At 38.7% G+C, this 20,563-nt stretch overlaps 1 protein-coding gene and 1 non-coding gene across 7 annotated transcripts in view; one reads left to right on the top strand and one right to left on the bottom strand.

Moving 5' to 3' along the window:
- The window catches only part of Gigyf2 (GRB10 interacting GYF protein 2), a 127,774-nt gene that overhangs the window by 26,184 nt on the left and 81,027 nt on the right, over nt 1-20,563 (bottom strand). For all 6 annotated transcript variants that reach the window (XM_027397468.2, XM_027397469.2, XM_027397470.2 and 3 more), the window contains 9 exons: nt 19,014-19,210; nt 17,993-18,152; nt 13,966-14,132; nt 11,637-11,728; nt 10,385-10,492; nt 8,984-9,078; nt 6,611-6,711; nt 4,669-4,830; nt 630-788 (listed from right to left, as the gene is read on the bottom strand). In XM_027397468.2, the coding sequence (XP_027253269.1) occupies nt 630-788; nt 4,669-4,830; nt 6,611-6,711; nt 8,984-9,078; nt 10,385-10,492; nt 11,637-11,728; nt 13,966-14,132; nt 17,993-18,152; nt 19,014-19,210 (1,241 nt within the window). The remainder of the gene's footprint in view (nt 1-629; nt 789-4,668; nt 4,831-6,610; nt 6,712-8,983; nt 9,079-10,384; nt 10,493-11,636; nt 11,729-13,965; nt 14,133-17,992; nt 18,153-19,013; nt 19,211-20,563) is intronic.
- On the top strand, nt 15,328-15,436 carry LOC113830835. Its single transcript, XR_003481774.1, has one exon. It is a non-coding gene; the product is annotated as a U6 spliceosomal RNA (small nuclear RNA).

Here is a 20,563-nt window from a genome sequence, read left to right as displayed (position 1 = left end):
AGCCACAGTCTAAGGGAAATATATGTAAAGCATTTATTTAACAAATAATATGTTTTCAGAATATAGATTACACATTTAAGAGAGTTAAAACTTTAAATTAGTGGGGAAAACCTAAACATTACCAAAACTTAAAACTTAAGTGTTTTAAAGCATGTCACCAAAAAAAGCATATAAAGAATAGAAAGCTCAGAAATCTATGCTAAGATGGATTTTATTTCATTTTTTTTTTAAATCTTGGTGCATACCTTTAATGTCAGCACTTGGAAAGCAGAGGTGGGCAGATCTCTGTGAGATTGGAGGTAGTCTAATCTACACAGTGAGCTCCAGGACACAGAAGACTACACAGTGAGACTCCCATCTCAAAAATAAGAAATAAATTTTAAAAATCCCACACCTTTTGTGCTTTTATTATAGAGATGAAGAAAGTGAGAAAGACAGGTTTCTTTTTCCCTCAGAAAACAAGTTTTCATTTGAAGAGATAAAGAATACAGACTGAAGTAACAAGTCTCAGAGCACTCCGGTTTCTCTTGGTAATTGTCATCAAGCTGAGAACCCTCAGAGAAGCTGCTTCCTGTCCTATTACAAACTCCTAGTTTCAAAACCAATCAGCACAGTTAATATCCGGCTACCTGCTTTCGTAGCAGTTCTTCCTGCTTCCGCCTTTCTTCTTCCTCTCTCCGCCTCTCCTCCAATCTTCTAAGAGCTTCTTCCTGCTGTTGCCTTTCCTCCTCTTCTCGCTGTCGCCTTAGTGCAATCTCTTGCTCCCGCTGGCGTCGAAGAGCCTCCTCCTAAAGAAAACAGCAGGGTGAGCAGCAGTGTGTGTGTGAAACTCTGGCTTGACAATATTCAAAGAGGAATAAGTGATGAGCAACTAAGTCTCTGTAAGTACAGAAAAGGATCTGGAGTGAAAAGTACCATGTAAGTTGAGAAGACAGGTAGATGATGATGATGATGATGATGATGATGATGATGATGATGATGATGATGATAGAATAATAATAATTAAAAAAAAAATGAGCCAGGCAGTGATGGCTCACACCTATAATCCCAGCACTCAGAAGGCAGAGGCCGTAAGTTTGGTCTACATTACGAGTTCCAGGGCTACATAGAGAAATCCTGTCTTGGGGGAGGGGGGATTAAACAAACAAATAAGTAGATAGATGGGCAGACAGACAAACAGACAAAGGAAGGAAAGAAGGAAGGAAGGAAGGAAGGAAGGAAGGAAGGAAGGAAGGAAGGAAGGAAGGAAGCTGGACATGGTGGTGCAGGCCTTGAATCCCAGAGGCAGTTCCAAGGCCAGCCTGATCCATGTGGTGAGACCCTGTCTCCAAAAGAAATAAAATGAACAAACAGCTAACTATTTAAAATACTAGTACAACTACAAAACAGTAAGAAATCTATCTTGGCTTGGATAAAACTCACAAGTTCACTACTAAGCCTAGGCAGGCTACTAGAATGTAGGTGTTGCTTTCTCTGTTGGTACTTTTTAGCCCTTATTTTTTTAATCAACTAAAAATACAAAGGACACAGAAGCCAAATCTATAGACACCAAAACCTAGTGAAGAAAAGCCAGGCCTTACCAATAACTACAGCACAGAATCATGTAGAAAACATCGAGTGCTGCAGAATTTAAATGTTATTTATTTTTTAACCCACCCCCAAGAGAGGGTTTCTCTGTGTGGAGCAGGCTGGCCTCAAACTCAAGAGATCTGTCTGCCTCTGCCTCCCACATGCTGTGCCACTACTGCCTGTTTTAACATTTTTTAAAAATTTCATATATGTGTACTATATTTACATCTCCCCTCTTCCCCCCATGTATCACTCCCTCTCAAAATTCACAGCCTCTTTTAAAAAAAAAAAAAAAAAAAAAAAAAACTTATTCATTTTTAATTGTATGGGCGTTTTACCTGCATTTATATCTGTCTGTGTAACTATGTGCCTGGTGGCCTCAGAGGGCAAAATGGCACTGAACACTCTGGAATAGCGGTTCTCACCTATGGGTTGCAACCCCTTTGGGGGGCCACATATCAGATATCCTGCATATCAGCTATCTATATTTCAATTCATAACAGTAGCAAAATAACAGTTATGAAATAGCAATGAAATAATTTTACAGTTGGGGATCACCACAATGTGAAGAACTGTATTAAAGGGTCACGGTGTTAGGAAGGTTGAGAACCACTGCCATAGAACTTGAGTTATAGATGGTTTTGAGCCACCATGTGGTTGCTTTAACTGTTGTGCCATGTTTCCAGCCCTTTTTACTGTTATCTTATAAAGATAGGAAATCTATTTTTATCTCATCATGGATCCTTCTGTTATTCACAGTGAACATCTCAGAGCAAGTAAGTACAAACTTGTGACTAAAGGCTACATTTTGGGCCACCAGAGGGGAGTCGTCCATTGGAGTCTATAAAAAAAATCCACCAGAAAAACAGACCAAGCAAGTTAAGAACAATATGAAAAACTAGGAAGCCTTGCTGGTTAAAAATAAAGGCTTTTTTAGTAAGTAGTAAAGTTATATGCTTGCCCCCCCCCAAAAAAAAACACAACAGTGACACACTGGAAGACAAATGTCACACAATTTCAATTGTATATGTAACCTAGAAATGATGAACTTATGGGAACAGAAAGCAGAATTGTGGCTATTAGGCTTCAATGTGGGTCTTTTAACAATGGAGAAACGATGGGTTTTAAGGATATAAAACTGCAGTTGGACAAGAGGCATGGACTCTGTGATGTCTTGAGGTCTACTGAGAGCATGATAAATATGGTTGATAACAATATGCTGTATTTTAAAAGTTGTGAGATAGTATACTTTAAGTGTTCTCAAAACAAAAATGATGAATATGTGTGATATAACATGTTAATTGGTTTAATTTAGCCATGCCATTGTGAACATACTGTATTATGTATCATAATTGTGCATGACTTTATTTATGAGCTAAATAAATGAATGGAAAAAAAAATAAAGGCTTTCCAGATACTTTCAGACAACCTAAGAAACAGTAAACCATTGGGAATATGTCTCATATCCAACAAGAGTTGGCGAGCTAAATTATAAAGTCAGAAAGCAAAATTTCATACAGTCAATACATTTGGTGCAGATTTGTAAATATGAATAATATCTGGCAGCCAGATCTCTGTGACTTTGAGAACAGCCTGGTCTACAAGAGCTAGTTCCAGAACAGCCTCCAAAGCCACAGAGAAACCCTGCCCCGAGAAACCAAACATAAATATATGTATATTTGGCATGGAATGATGACCTAATTTATCAATGTTAAAAGTTAGGTTGTAAAACACTAAATACAAATCCCATGATTGACTTTCTGTTATCTACTAGTAGTTCAGTCAAAGACTAAAAATATCTGAGTAACAAACACAATCTGTACTGGGTCACTGCTCCCTAATAGGAAAGCCTAACTCCCCATGGCAGTTACACTGTGAAGATTAGTAAGCAATCTAGACAAAGGTTACTCAGGAGGTGACCCATCTTGTACACACACAGTTCTGCCTGAGAGACTCGAGCACCTGTGGTACCCAACCAAACCTCTGAAGGTACATCTAGGGATAACTACACAGTTCTAAGTAGAGGCTTTCTCCTTCCTGCTTTTGAAATCACCAACAGAGAACTGAAAAAGTTTATGCAAATGGATTGGAGGGCAGGGGTCTTAGTGAAAGATAAATACATTTTTTCAAAGTATCTGAATGACTGAACATGTAGAAAGATGCTCAATATCACTATCACTTGGGAAATGTAAATCAAAATCCTAATGAGATACTCTATTACCAAAAATATCACTGTAAATAACCAACAAACAGAAATAAAAGGTGTTGGGAAAGGCAAAAGGATATGCAAAACTTTATGCATTGCAAGTAGACACATGAAAAAGTTTGTAACAGAATTCATGCATGTATGATGTGGCAAATATACTTTTGATATATATGCAGATTTCAAAGTAATGGCTCAATTATCTGTACACTCACGTTTATAGAAACATTATTTATACACTGAAAATATACATACGGAAGTCCTCCAAATGTCCATGTACAGGTAAATCAAAATGTGCTATCTACATATAACAGACATTTATTTAACATTGAGGAAGAAAATTTTGACCATATGGTATGACAATGACTCAATAAATTTATGTCAGTCATTAAAGGACAAATATTGCTTTGACTACAGAGTAGTCAAAATCAGAGACAGAAAGAAGAATGTAGATACCAGGAGAAAAAGAAATGGGGCTCATTGTTTCATGTTTCAAGAATGTTCAGTTTGGGAAGATGAGGCTATCCTAAAACTGGACAGTGGTAAGGCATCACAACAGTAAAAAACATATATGATGACATGGCCTGCACACTTAAAATTTTATATGTGTGTTATCATGGTTTTTTTTTTTTTTTTTAAAGCACATTTGCTTTAAAAACAAAATAGTAATGCGTGCACCAAAATTACTTCATGTTTTTACCAGTAAGGCCAGAATGTCTGAAATCTAACTAGGTTATGAGTAAATTATGAATAGTCAAAATGGGTGAGTTTTCTAGTCCTGCTATTATAGCCTTCTTTCCCCATTCCTCTTGATATAGATGGGAGCACATCACCAAAGGCTCTCACTAAGGAGACAAAACTTCTCTCTCTTCTGTGCAGAGCTCCCAGAGACATACCTGCTTCCTTCTAGCCAGCTCCTCTTCTTCCCGTCTTTTTCTTTCCTCTTCCTGCTGCCTCCGAAGGATCTCCTCCTGTTGTCTCCGAAGTTCTTCTTGCCTCTTTCGCTCCTCTTCTTCCCTTTTTGCCCTCATTTCTGCCTCTCTTCTCTCCTGCTCTAGCTGGAAGATGGAAAATTCCCACTGATTTGACAGCAAGCATAGGAGTACACCAAAGCATTCAGTAATTTCAGAGGTGAGAGGTGCAGATGCTGCAGTTCACTTAGCAGTGCCCTAATATACTACAATGGGTGGATGAAACCCTGGAAGAACTCTCAGCTCCAACATGGCACAGTGATCACTTTTCTGCTCTTCTAAATTACATCCATGTTCCTCCCACTTTAGCTACCTCTTCCCTCAACACAACATTACTCCACAGCTCTAAGATGCCGGACAATACAAAGTGGCCAACATGAGAGTAACATCAAAAGTGTCCTGAAGTCTATGTATGGTATTTCTTTACTCATGGCTACCGAACACTTCTGACTGGGATCTAACAGTGTGACTACAAGGTTTCAACAACTACCAGCATGGCTGCTAGGAATGAGCACAGGGTTTACTACCTCACTGCTGTCAGCTATACCCCATGCCTTCTCTTTTCTCACCTATATTCTAAAGTCTTAGCCAACCTTCCCACCCCAAATTCTGTCTCTATCTGCATTCCTCAGATCAAAACCTAATCAGTAAAGGGGACTGGGGCAGGGTGGGAGGAGGGGTGAAAGCCAGGCTTACCTGGCAGCATTCCTCGCCATGAAAATAATTCTATCATGAAACGTACAAGGCACTCATGACAGTTCTGATCATCTTATTCCTCAGATTGTAGCCTGGCTCCAAGTCAGATGAAATTACGTGACTGTTTCCTAAATCCTGAATGTTCTTGAGTCCATCTAGCCATGACTATTTCCTTTAACAGCAATTTAATTTTTATATCTGAAAACCTATGCTGAAGCATGGTGGTGCATGCCTGTAATCTCAGTACTTGGGAAGCAGAGGCAGAGGCCAACTTGGTCTACAGAGTAACATCTAAGACAGTCAGGGTTACTATAGCTAGATGATGTCACAAACAAAACCAAACTCCCACTAAACTTGAAGTGCAAAGTAATTTAAAAATTGCTAACTATTAAAAGTGTCACCACCTCTCTAAGCTGGGTAGTAGCCCATCTACTCCTGACCACTCTAAGCATAACTGCCACTTGTCTACATCTCTCTACCCAACAGACAACTGGTAAACTACTTTAAAGACCTTATTTATTCTTACCTACATGTCCCCAGCCAAAAGATACTAAACTTAAGAACTGTAAAAAAACTACACTATCTCAATCAATTATGGAGACAGCTCTCACGATGGACCTTTCCACAGTCTGGGTTCTACAAAGAGACCATTACCCTTGGGATATATTCTACAATGCCACTTTCTTGGGTCTGAGAAACCAATAGAATCATACCATGCTCTGGTATAGACATCCTCTTTTGGCAAGTTCTAAACAAACTTCAAGACTGTTTGCTCCTCTAGAGTCTAATGATCATGTTGAGCATTTTAGTCTCATGCCTGAGGATACTAGGAAATTACTATAAAGAGTCAGTTGTAGGAATGCAAGCCACAGATCAACAGTCTAATTAACAATGTAGCAGATACGTTCTAACGGTGTTCATGACAAATAATCATACCATGAATAATTTAAGTAAAATACACATGACCATGATCATTATTAAGTAACTTAATTCTAACCAATTTTAATTGAGGTCTTTTTTGGAAGAGGGCACAAAAAGATAAGAATACAAATGTACTTATTCCAGCTAAGTAGAGGTAAACTAAAAAGAAAATAGGTAGCTAGAGGAAAAGAAAGAAACAAAGCCTTGCATCCTACAGCCGGAAGGCACACAGTTGTGAAAAGTTCCAGACCTTTGCAGCTTTGGCCTTCTCTAGCTGCTGAAGCTGTTCCAAGGAAGGGCCTGGTGTCGTGGTGTCCAGGGGAAGATCCCATACACTACCACCTTCCCAAACTGTAAGACAAAGATAAAACTGAGAAAGGTCCAAGAGTGTAGCATAGTCACATAAGCACAGGCATAATGAAGAGCAGATCCCTGAACTGAAATGTGCTCCATCACACTCGACTGTTCTGTCTTTGGGAGGAGTGTGCAGGGTTGTCATGCTATACAGTTCAAAAACAGCCTTTAACGTCAGTTCTTCCTGCCTCAGCCTGCCAAATGCCGAGTATGTGCCGGGCTGGAGAGATGGCTCAGAGGATAAGAGCACCGAATGCTCTTCCAGAGGTCTTGAGTTCAATTCCCAGCAACCACATGGAGGCTCACAACCATCGATTATAGGATCTGGTGCCCTCTTCTGGTGTGCAGATATACATGGAAGCTATGTGCCTGGCTGTTCCACTTTAAAAGAAGCCAGGCAGGCAGGGCCTCATCAACACTCTTCAATACATTATGAAGATAAGGTAGTACAAGACATTTACTAGAACCAACTTCATCCTTGTACTGCTCCATAATATGTACCAGATACATGCCCATCTTTACAGATGAACTAATTTTAAAAATCGAAAGGAACATGGCAAGAATGTGACAACATGGTAATTCTAATTGCAGTGATTCCAAATTCCACAGAGAGATTTCTAGTAGCCATACAATCTCTTATTGCTCGCCAAGTAGAGAAGCAGGTGGTTACTCAGCTATTCATCTTATGGTTATAATGTAAGTAACATCTCTTTGGAGAGAGACTGGGCAGTTTAGTCTTGGCATGGAACCCCTTATATTTACTTCTACATCTGGCAAACAAAGCACATGGCCAGATGTAGAAGTAAATATAAGAGTTTCCAAGCCAAGCATAGTGGGTGATACATTTCTATAATACCAGCACTTGGGGAGTAGAGCTCTCGAGGATCCTAAGTTCAAGGCCAGCCTTGGAAACATACTAACTCAAGGTCACATGAAACCTTGTCTCAACAATAAAACACAACAAAATAAAGGTGCTGAGTCTATTATTTTATTGTTAAGTTTGTTGACAGTAATTCTCCATTTTCTTTTTTGTTGTACTAGAGGTTTAATAGTGTTGCTAATGCTAGCCAAGTATTTTACCACTGAACTTACAACCCTACATTATTTTTCTGCATACCTATTACAATATATTTGTGCAAATTAAATACTGTGTGTATAAAACCAATGGAGTATTTAAAAGGATGTAGGCAAACTGAAATACATAGAAGCTCCAAAACACTGAAGACTATTTTAAAATCCTTTAAGTATGAATGAATACTAAAAAAAGAATAAGGTGGGCTGGCAAGGTGACTGTTGCCATCAAGCCTGATGACAAGAGTTTGACCCCTAGGGTTCACAAGGTAATAGAGAACCAACTGACACAAGTTGTCCTCACCTCCGTGAGTGTACTGCAGCACCTCTGCCCACATACACACACAATGCACAAACTTACACATGCAAACAAAACATAAATAATTTTAAAAGAATAATACACAGTAGAAAAGTTTTGCTTTGATCTCCTTTTTGGGAATGTTTCAGAAGGAAGACATTACCGCCCTCTACTGCCATATTCTGTAGGGTCAATTCTAGAACTATCATTCAATGGCTTACCAACTCCAAAAAACCATCAAAGTTCATGGTTCCTAAGAACAGTCAACTGCTCTCTCCTATAAGCACTATTGGTTAGTCAAACTTTCCACTTCTGTAGGTTTATACCTTAGTAACAAAAACAAGTTTACTCCACCAATTACTAATATGTTTAAAAATCCCAACTCCCAAGTTTTCTAATTTGACATACAAAATATCACAGAAGTGAAGGTGTTCATTTAAAGTGGGTATTTCTCATGCTAAAATACAGCAGCACATGCAAGGTTAGTGTAACTTATTCATCTTTAACTGCAAAGGAGAGAACATCATTAATTTATTTCCACACACAACCTCCCCCCGCCAGCTACTTCAGCAAAGACATCAAAAACAAAATATTTTTCAGGGCTAGAGATTTGGAAAGGTGGCACAGCCTGTGCCTGGTACAGAAGGGTCTGGAGACTACTGTAGCACCACAAAACAAAACTAACAAAACAACCTATATCAGTTAGAGCAACAAGGACAGAATGTGACTCATACAATTCAAACAATTTACACACTAAGTATTTCCTACAAAGCCTGTCTTGGATCCATTGCAAAAAGAGCTTCTTAAAAGTCAATATGTCTAACAACATTAAAAAAGTAACAATAAAGAACTATTACATTCTAAATCCCTTAAGTTGTACTATAAGCAAACCATTTTTACCTGCCGGCTGTGAGGCTGCTGGCTGAAGCTCCCAGATAGAGCCAGTATCTGGCACAGACCTAGTTACTGAGGGAATGATGTTCTGATCAGATATTCTGCAAAAGGGAAATAAAAAGTCAATGTGTTCCTGTCACTTAGAAAAAAAGGTAAAGAGGGATTTCTAGATTATTAGTAGGTTTCTGGATTATCTGGAAGAAAATGCCATCACTTTGTTGTTTTATTTTTCTGAAATAGGGTCCCACTATGTAGCCCTGGCTAACCTGTAACTCACTCTACAGACCAGGCTGACCTCAAATTCAGAGATCTATCTGCTTTTGCTTTGCTAGTATTAGGCTCTATTTTAATACGATGAAAGTGGAGTGTGGTGGTGCATGCCTTGAATTCCAGCTCTTCAAAGACAAGCACATCTCTAAGTTAGCCTGGTCTATATGGTGAGACCCTTGTCTTAAAACAGTAACACCACCCAAGAACTACATTTCACTTCTGTCTCTAAGGTTAATCAAGCCCTCAGTATCAAGGGTACAGTCTGCTTACCTTTAAAACAGAGACCAAACCAGGCATGGTAGCACATGCCTTTAGTCCTGACACTTGAGAAGCAGAGGTAGGCAGACCTCTGAGTTTGAGGCCAGCCTGGTCTACAGAAAGAGTTCCAGAACAGCCAGGGCTACACAGAGATCATGTCTTGAAAAGCCAATCAATAAAAAAGTAAAAAATAAACCCAACTGTTAACCTGCTTGCCTCACAGGATGGTCTACATCTCACATGAGAAAGGTGAAGTACTCTGAGACAGACAGTACAACTTTGAAACAGCAACTTCAGCTACAACTTCAGGAGCTGAGACAAACTTTCTGAATGAAAGTCTGAAGTAGAAGGAATTGAATGTCTTAATTGCTTTTTCCACAGACTTGCCTTAATAGTTTGGGAATCCCATAAATGATTATATTTGAAATATATATTTCAAATATATATTTGCGTGACTTACCAATCTTTTTGTTTAAAATATCATGGGTAAAACTGAAATTAAAATCCCAGGCTATGGTCTTTTGTTACAGTTTCCCAAGTGTTACAATCACTCTCAGATTATTATTCAAAAAATTGTATGCTCTATATGTAAATACTTTTTACATATGCAAACCCCTCTAACTAAATGATTTTCAAGTCACATTACTTTTACATACACCATGAAGACAAGTTTTATGGGAATCTTCTGATGGTGAGAAACATATTATATAAACATTTCTTTATTCTCCTTAATACACACATACACACAGGGATGGGAGGGAGGAGGGAGGGAGAAGGGAGGGAGGGAGGGAGGAGGGAGGAGGGAGGGAGGGAGAGGAGGGAGGGAGGAGGGAGGAGGGAGGGAGGGAATGTGACAAATGGAATGGAATGACCACCGACCTCATCTTCAAAGCTTGGAACTGCTGGAGAAGAAGAGCCAACTGTTGTTGCTGCTGAGATGACAAAGCTGCTTTCTGCTGTTGAGCTAAAACCTGTGCATACTGTTGTCTTAAAAAAAAGAAAACAAAGAGTAAACTATCTACCGATATGTAGTTCACACAATTCAAAGACTGAAACAAAATGCAACTATCTCCTTCCCAAAACACGTTTAGAAATAACAATCAAATGTATTTTATAATTCTATGTACTAATTAATAGTCACAAGAAACCTTATAATGCTCTCCAGAGAGAACTCATAGATGTTTCTGAATGAGAGATACATGTATGTGTACATATGGAACAAATGATATATGTGATATATGCATACCACATATCACAGAATGTCAAACACTGGCAAACACCCACAAGATGATCAGTACCAATCTGTTGCCAGTTTGCAAGTGACAATAAGCAAATTTGAACACCTATTTCCAAATGAAGAACTCTGTAAAATAAAATCACTTCTAAAAAGTTTCAAATTTAAAGTTTCAGCTTGGAAATTTTTAGGTAATATTTTCCATTAGATCTGAAAGTTCCAAATACTAAGTATCTATAGGTTTGTAGTTACAACTCAATTCTGCCTTTGTGATTTAACAATCATCATAGACAATCTATAAACAGGTAAATCAGTGATCCGATAATATTTTGCTTAAAGCAGGCAGCAAGCCACCAAGGCAAGATGGTGCTAACCCATATACCAGCACAAATGTTACTTCTTCCACCCCCCACCCCCATCTTGGTGCTCAGAAGACTAGAAGACTAAGGCCACAAAACATGAGTTTCAGGGCAGTCAAGGCTACATAGCTAAATCCTATCTCAACAACCACAAAATAAACGAGATAACGACCTTAGTGAACTGGTCATCATTCTACACCATTCCTAACAGCATAAATTTTAATTTCTTCCCACCTTCTCCTCTATGTTTTTTCTTTGGGTCCCTCGGAAAGTATTTAGTTCTTAAAATGTTTGTTGGCTCTTTCATCGGTAACTAAAGACCCTGAAAATCATAATCAGATATCGTTTTCTGCAATCTTCTAGTATTTAAAGGGTAAGACAGTAGTATACATGTCACTAGTAGAATACATGTCACTAGTAGGCTACTCAAGTTATCACAGAAGCCTTGAGTTCTCACTATAAAAGGTGAGACTTGGGAGCAGACTCTATCTCAGGCTCCTTGGTGCTGCAGTGCATCCTACTGCATCCCTGCTCTTACTGTATTAAGAACTGCTGGTACTGGAGGTGTTGCATCTGGTATAAGGCAGTGAGTTCTTGCTGTCTGCTCAGGCGCTCCTGGTCCAACTCTCCCTAAGAGAAAAGAGGTACAGAAAGAAGCATCATGAAATAAACAACAATGAGACAGTGTCACCTATCACAGCAAAATAAACCCAAGACCTTTACTTCCTACTCCAACCTTTTGCCCTTCAAACCCGTAACTAAAAACCCCACCATCTTTAAAACTTAAACAATGCCACCTAGTGGAATAAGGTGGTTTTCCAGCATAAGCCACAAAGGGTCCTTCAGTCCTGTCCTCCAGTGGTTCAAGATGAATGCTGAATGAACAGTGTTCTACAGAGTTGCTATTGTAATTGAAAAGTTACCCAGCACTTCAAATCTTAGTGGCTTGTTTAAAGATCATCTGGAAATCAGAAAATTAGGACATTAAGGGACCTAACAATTGATGGAATGGTAAGGAATCTCCCAGTAGCACACAATCAGTTCATAAAGCTAGGGTACAAATATCCTTAAAATGTTGAACATATGAAGGAAAAAAAAATCTGTGAGAACTACTCCTTCAAATTAGGTATTTCTACTGCTATTGTTAATACACTATAAGTTGGAATACACAGGCTATAGTATTTTCTTTGTATCTCAAAATAATTCCAGTAAGATGGCTGAAATCTTATAAAATTTTGTAAAGTTGAAAGAGACAAAGAAAAATATAAGATCTATAATAAATAATAAGAATAAAAAACCTAGGATAATAGACTAGATCTGGGCAAATCAAGTATGACTTTGTATCTTTCTTACATACTGATTATAGTTTGAAATAAAGCATCTGATACACAATGTGTTAGAGCAGGAAGCATCCTAAATTCAGAGACACCAGGAGTTAGGTATTAAGAACACTGCTCGTGAAGGCAAGCTCTCTTTAGCAGCTAACAAGGAAGCTGAGCTTCCCGCAGGTTTCCGGTCGAATGAGTACAGACTGAGGATTAGGTACAGCATCAATTGAAAAGGTACAGATTGTAGTGGGAAATGGACAAGGAATAAGAGCATGCCAAGAACCAAGTGAGCAACTTTTAGCTCCTAACACATGAAAAACACACCTTAACTTCAAGACAGAAAATAAGGCTTCAAACTTGCTTTGTAAATTAAACAGGTAAATACACTGTAACTGTTCTTGGGACTTAAAAGAAACAATACTCAAATATGATGCTTGAATCATGGAAGAAAAAGCATGATGGCCAGTGAGCCTGCCTATATAAACCTTTACAGTATCACATTCATCTTCACCTATCAAAAATCTACCATGAAGGCATGACCAAGCAGCTCTCAATGTAGTTGAATAAGTCAATGGCAGGTTACTGTAGAAATCCAGTATTCACGCTAAATTAAATATGATCATTTTTATCAGTGGACAGCCACTATTTGATCCAACTTAAGACATAAAGCCTAGATAAATACATATCTGGGGACCTCACTAGCAACTCTATGGAGAAAGGCCAGCCTCAAGAGAAAAAACTTGGGAACTAAAGTTTTAAGCCCTGAAAATATCCTAACACACTAGTGGCAATTATTGCAGGATAAGCCTCAAATTTAAGAAATAGTATGAGCCAGAAAATAAAATGGAAATGGAGGCGAGAGGAAAAGAATGTGCATTCTAAGTAAAGACAGTAAGGAATTTACAGAGGTTAACCACATTGAAACTCTGTAGATAAATGCTTTGATATGAGCTTTGAAAGGGAAAGAGCCAGGCTGGGCATTGGTGGCACACACCTTTAATCCCAGCACTCGGGAGGCAGAAGCAGGTGGATCTTCATGAGTTCAAGGCCAGCCCAGTCCACAGAGCAAGTGCCAGGATAGGCTCCAAAGCTACAGAGAGAAACCCAGGGTGGTGGGGGGAGGGGGGGAGGATTGGGGGAGGTGTCAGACCATAAAGGACCTAGTAGTTAGGTCAGGCTAAGATAATGATTCCATTTTTTATTGGCTAGAAAACCACTGATGGATTTTATATAGTGTATATAAGTGCATGCATGCAAATGCCCAGCAAGTTTTGAAAGGGTCATTACTGTTCAGGATATAACTATCCCATTCAAAAATGTCCATTACCATTTCAATTTCCTTCTATGATACTAGTGATTGCTCATGCCTATAATCCTAAAGGACCACTACATGTGGTGCAGGACCCTGTCTCAAAGAAAGAAAAGGGAAAGAGAAACTACTATTCTTTCCTCCTCTACTGCAACCCTGGATTATCATTCAAAGAAAAACAAGGACCCCTGTATCTGTTGTGCATCCCAGGCCAGCAGGAAGATACTCACCATATGAGGAGGAGGGGCTGGTCCTGGAGAGAAAGGAACCCTTCCCCACATTTTCATGATGTCTCCAAGAGGCTGGAAGCTTTCATCACATGCTCTCTTCACAAGTAAAGACATAGTGAAATAGCCCGCCTGAAACCATTCAGCCATCTCCTGATTGTTAAAGGGACCTAAACACAGGGGCAGTAAGAATCTTGTCAGGCTGGGTCTCGTGTTCACACAAGCTTTTATAATATCTTAGCTTACTTCAAAGAATGACAAATAGTTTTTTTTTTTTTTTAATTAGATACAACAAAAATAAACGTGTTTGGTCTACTTCACAGAGCCAGGACTTTGCACATTCTCAGCCAGCACTCTGCTGTCTCATTCCTGACCAAGCTCTACTTTTACACACCTCAAGTTGTCATCAATGCTTTGATGATGTAAGCAGCACAATTATCTCACCCTCTACAACCACTCACACGTCAGAAAGTGAGATATACAGAAAAATACTTGCTGTCTTTGCATCACTGCAGCATAGAGAATATAAATGCTCAGTGCCAAACACACCCTCCAATTTTTGTTATGTTCTGCTGGAGATTAGTGATTGTGGGATAAAAATGTAAAATACAAGCACTAATCAACTGAACTAAGGGAAATTACAATTTATTTACCCAGCTAGACTAAATCTGGACTTTCAAAAAAAAAATAGCATTCTTTAATTGAGTACTTTAAACATAAAAATTTACAGAACATATAGATTAATTCAATATTTTCTAGGAATTAAAAATATTTTTAAATGAATGTTTTTCCTGTACAAATGTCTATGCACCATTGAGTCCTGGTATCCACAGAGGACATAAGAGGGTGTGGGATTCCCTGGAACTTAAGTTACAGATGGTTCTAAGCCATTGTGTGGGTGCTGGGAGTCAAGCCTGGGTTTTCTAGAAGAGCAGTGAGTCTTTTTAACTGAGTCATTTATATAATGATCCCTTCTAAATTGTTAATTAAAATCATACATATATGTTCTTTGACCACCACAGAACCAAGATAAATATCAACAACAGAATACTAACAAGGAAAATTCCTAGTTTAGAATCTAAAAACACTTCCAAATAATTGATGGGTAAAAACTATGTGTGTGAACATGTACACTCCACATACACTGAAGTATAAACTATGACTAATTTAAATTTATTACTGGAATACGAAGATGGTTCATTCAATTCATGAAAATTCAACAATAAGATGAATATAGTGGTGCATGCCTTTGATCTCAGTACTTGGTGGGAGGAATTACCAGTATTTTATACCACATTACATATGGCATATGATTATCTCAATTGGTGCGGAAATGTTTAGCACCCTTCCATATTAAGGAGGGGGATGCTCACTTCAGCAGCACATATACTAAAACAATTTGAAACAAAACAGATGATTAGGATAGCCCCTACTCAAGGATGACACCCAAATTTGTGAACTGTTCTGTATTTTTTTTCTGACCTTCATTTATGCCTAAAGAACTAAAATAAAAAGCACCAAGAAGAAAAAAAGAAAAAAAGGGGGGGGGGGCAGGTAAAGATGCTTACCACTATGCCCCCCCCACGCACACATAAATGAAAATAACAAAAAAGATACGCAAGATGATGAGGGCAAGCAAGATGGCTCAGTAAGTATGGGCACTTGCCACACAAACCTAGTGACCTGAGTTCCACCCTAGGTACCCATAGAAAGATGGAAGGAGACCCCCCCCAAATTCCACAACATCATCCGGGGCCAAGGGCCCTACCCTCTATGGGGAACAGAGGGAGGAGGGGGGTGGGGGCAGGAGGGAGGGGGCCTGGTGGGAGGCTGGGGGGGAAGGGAGAAGGGATTGTCATGTGAAATTATAATTTATAAAAATAAAAAAGTAATAATAATAAAAATAAAAAAGATGGAAGGGGAGAACCAACTCCAACTCCACAGAGTTGTCCTTTGGCCTCACACATCACACAAACATATAAACAGTGATAATAAGCATTAAAAAAAAAGATAAGTATCCAACTAATAAAAAAAGATAAAGATATACACAAGCATGCCTAGTAGAATGATTTTGTCTATTATTATTTGGCTTTATTATTTCTAGCTACTTAGGAAGGCTGGGGCAGAGGCCTTCAGTCCAGAAGTGTGAAATCAGTATGAGTAATACAACACAGCATTGTCTCAAAAGGGGGAAGGGAGAATGAAAAAAGGAAAATCTCTATAGACATAAACACAAGTAAAGATGCTCAACACCGCAATCCATACTACAGAAGCTGTAACAATCCAGGTTTGGGGGGAAGACATCCATAATCCCAGAACTTTTAAAGCTAAGTAAGAAGAGCTGGAGGACATCCTGGGTTATACAACAAGATATATCCCACCACACAAAAACAAACAAAACCCCCACATATAATGGAATATCCTAGTAACTACAAAATAATAATAAAAGCTAGCAAGGATATAGACAAATTAGATCTTATGTACCATTTGTAAGAAAATAAAACAGTACAGAAGCTATGGAAACAGTTAAAAATAGTTTCCATATAATCTAGAAGCAGGCATGGTAGAGCATGTCTATAATGCTAACTTCAGGAGGCTGGAGAGACAGGAGGCTCACAAGATGAAGTTGAGCTACACATGGAGATCCTGAATCACAACAAGGTATCATTATACACTTGCCAGAATGATTTAAAAACAATTACAAAATAACTTATCATCATCATCAAATTCCAATAAAGATACAAGAAAACATTTACATCATTAGAGGGCACTCTGGAAAACAGTTTAAAAACTAAAGATGCCATTGCCATCTGACCTGGTACTTACACTTCTGGGCATTTATACTGAAGGAATGACACACTTGCAAATACTGCCCAAAATGTTTATAGCAGCTTTATTTGTAGCAGCCAAAAAATTTGAACTACCCAAATGTCCTTCATCAGGTGAATGGTTAAACAAACTATTATCAAATGACATCATTCACTGTGACTCAATAATACAACAAAACAAAGTATGACTTTTGAAGCCACCAGGATGAAGCTCTAGGGATCTAAATGGATGTAACCATTCTATGCTGTATGGTTCTACTTATATAACATTCTTAAATGATACAATATAAAAATGTAAAACAGATTGGTGCTTACCACAGATTAACAAAGGAGTGTGGAAAGGAAGTGAGTGTTGCTATAAAAGGGTAACATTGCTGCTAACATGCAAAGATTCTGAACTGTGTTGATGTCAACACCCTGGATGTTTTGCCACTGAGAAAAATCGGATGAAGGACAATTTCACGTGAAACTACAATTATCCCAAATAAAATGAATTTAATTAAAATGCACATATGTACAAAGCACTATTCTTAGCTATCTTAACATTATACTTCAATGTTAGCAATGAACAAATATATATACAAGACCAGGCAATGGTAACTCATATGAAAGAGAGTAAGGCAGGGAAAGGGAACTAACTAAAAGTGGAAATGTTAACATGCTGGAGCCCTCCAACAAAATATTCAGTAAGTGCTGTGCTAAAACAGACACTAACAACCAACTCCAGCTCTAAAGATTTTAAAAGCAGCAATGAATCTACACGGATTCGTCACAGCATTCTCCCCTCCAATCTAACTTACTCAAACCTTTCAAGGGATCCATTTATAAAACTGTAGTCTTTTCTTGGTCATTTTAGTAATTCTCTGTTGTTTATACCATATCCACTTCTGCACATCAGTCAAGGTTCTAACGCTGCTGCCACTCCTTCATGTTGTCTGGGTATCAAAGCACAGAGACCACTCCTGCCTCTTACCCAGCTGGGATGTGTGGAGCTCGGTTAGGGCACAAAGCATTTTGCTGACACCACTGCCATTTTAGTCATCACTCTCTGTGTTTGTTTTCCTGATTTTTCTTTATATTTATAAAGAATGTCTATTGACTTTGTTTTCTATTATGCAAACTAACATTAAACAAACCCCTCTCAGGAGGGTCTCAAAGTCACACAGATACTCTAGTATTTAAAATGAAAATGGGATGTTTACCTTGGATTTCCCCCTGAGGGTCTTTGTAATACCACTTTTGCATTGCTTCGTGCATCAGTGGAATCGACACTCCTTTAGCTCTGTGCTCTTGCAGTTTTGATGTCAATCTTTCCTCATCTAGTGCACTGTCTTGGAGATAAGCCACCATCTTCTCAGCTTGCTAGTAACAGAAGATAAAGGATAGGGGGAACAAATGTTCCTGTATTAATATTATAAGGTTAGTAATAATGATCACTGCTTTTGAACAACTTGATTTGTGAAAGACATTGGGCAAGGAACAAAACAATTAACAACCTGATCCCATTATATAGGAGAAAAAAAGCTATGGATCAAAGAACCAAAATAAGCCAATTAGATTGAAATACAAACTGGTATAGATCAAAGCCTAGGCTTCAAAAAAGGTTTTAAACTAGGCTGTTGACCCATTCCAGATTGTTTTCACAAACCTGTATATTTGTAGATGTTAACAGAATAAAAGACTCAATTAATACAATTACAAGTAAGCTATTCTACAAGTTTCACTAATACATCAATAACCTTCCTTTCTACATTTCCTGTCTCTAGCCACGCCACCCTGAAGGAAAGAGAAATTCTTTTGTAGAAAACCAACTCATTTACTTTTCATGTGATGATGTTATACACAATTTTCAGGAAACATAGACATGAAAAAGAATGTTAACATCCTGACCATCATCCCTGTTATACTTGAAGTAAAAAACACAGAAGACATAGGGGCCATCCACAGCTGCTTGTATTCACCATTTTTAGCATTCCATTAAGGTCCAAAAAGAAAAGAAAAGAAAACAGCTAAGGGCAATCTCAGAAGAGCAAAAAATAACCTAACATGATGACTACTACATAGCAGAAACTTAAAAGCATGAAATGATCTGAAAGACAATTACTCACACAAACATTAAATAACCAAACATTTTTTCCAGTACTTAAGACCTAGTGCACAAAACTTCTGTACTGGGATATTCATGGAAACTTGAGAGTAGATAATAGAGTAACCTGATTTCACCTGTTCCAAGTGTTTGAGGCCCTCTTCATCATCTGGTTCTGTGGAAACACTGCCCATACCAGGAGCCTCAACGGCTGCTGTCTCAACTGGTCTTGAGGCAGAAGTAGGAGTGGGAACAGGAGGTGGGAGGATGAGGAGAGGAGAGGCTGTGTCTGGAGGAAGCTGTGTCGAGGGTTGCTGGGAGGTAGGCACTGTTTCTAAAGGGAAAGAATAGAGAGTATAAATGTTCTTATAAATCTGGAGACATCTCAAGGTTAATTCTACATCAGTGGAGCAGTCTGCTGTGTAGGCCCAATCGAGATGTCAACCCTGAAGATACTTATTATGGAGAAATGCAAGAGTTTAAAGTCCACAATGGATCTCTCTAGCTATGTCACTACAGCATCTAGCCAACAGTGGCGACAGTCAGTCCATGCCATTCTTTCTAACAGGCCTCTAAATAATAAAGATTAAGACATTCAAAGACATGTCATCTCATCAAAATGTTTAATAATCTTAAGTTCCTATCTCAAGTGGTAATATAATGCATGCTTTAGGAGTCTCAACAGCGTAGGGTGTTTTTAAGACTAGAAATTGTAATCGTGCTTTTTTTTCTTGGTTCCTTTTTGGGGGGCTTGGGGAGAATGACTCACTCTGTAGACCAAGCTGGCCTTGATTCACCTCTGTCTCCTGAGTGCTGGCATTAAAGGAGTGAGCCACTACTACCTAGCTTAAAAATATATTTTTTTTAATTTTTATTTATTTGTGTGTGCACGTTGGCATTTTGCTTGCATTCATATCTGTGTGAGGGTGTCAGATCCCCTGGAACTGGATTTACAGACAGTTGTGAGTTGCAATATGAATACTGGGATTAGAACCCGGGTCTTATCACTGAGCCATCTCTCCAGCCCTTTCCTTGGTTCCTAGTTCTAACCTCTCAGTATATAGGCTCCTGAAACAAGTGTGGAAGATGGTGTAACTAGATCAAGTTATAGTTTCTGCTTTAAAACCTTGGCTGTTTAATCATAAAGAGACTCCTCAAATGCTTGCTTCCCTCAAGCATTGCCAAACTTTTCTTAAGTTCAGTCTATGCATGTTGCTTCTGTGTGAGTGACCACCTGATAGGCAGGACTTCCATTTGCCCAGTATCACCAGTAAAGCCCTATCAAAGATACACAGAGATACATAGTGACACAAAACTGCCAGAATCAATGACATTCCCTTGCCATCATTAGCTAATATCTGCAGCAGCTGACAACATTGACCTGAGTCTAAGCTTGAATAATGTCCTCACTGCATCTGTAGGCTGTATTTTTGTCTCTCAAGGGAATTCTCTGGTTCCCACCCCTATTATTATCCAAGCTTCTGTTTTCAGTCCTTTGTTTTCCTCACCCTACCAACTGTATGGTTTTGTTGTGCTCTTCATTTTGTTTTTGAAGCAGTCTTACTCCTTAGCCCATGCTGGCCTCAAACTCTCCATCCTCCTAATTTCCCAATTGCTGGGGTTACAGGCCTGTGCCACCACAATGGACCCAGCTAGAACTTTAGACCTTTATTATCTCCCTGGATCT

This window comes from Cricetulus griseus, chromosome 2 (assembly GCF_003668045.3).
Source record: "Cricetulus griseus strain 17A/GY chromosome 2, alternate assembly CriGri-PICRH-1.0, whole genome shotgun sequence".
NCBI classification, from domain to species: Eukaryota; Metazoa; Chordata; class Mammalia; order Rodentia; family Cricetidae; genus Cricetulus; species Cricetulus griseus.
Note: the sequence above shows the minus strand (reverse complement) of the source record. Positions and strands in the feature narration are given on the sequence as shown.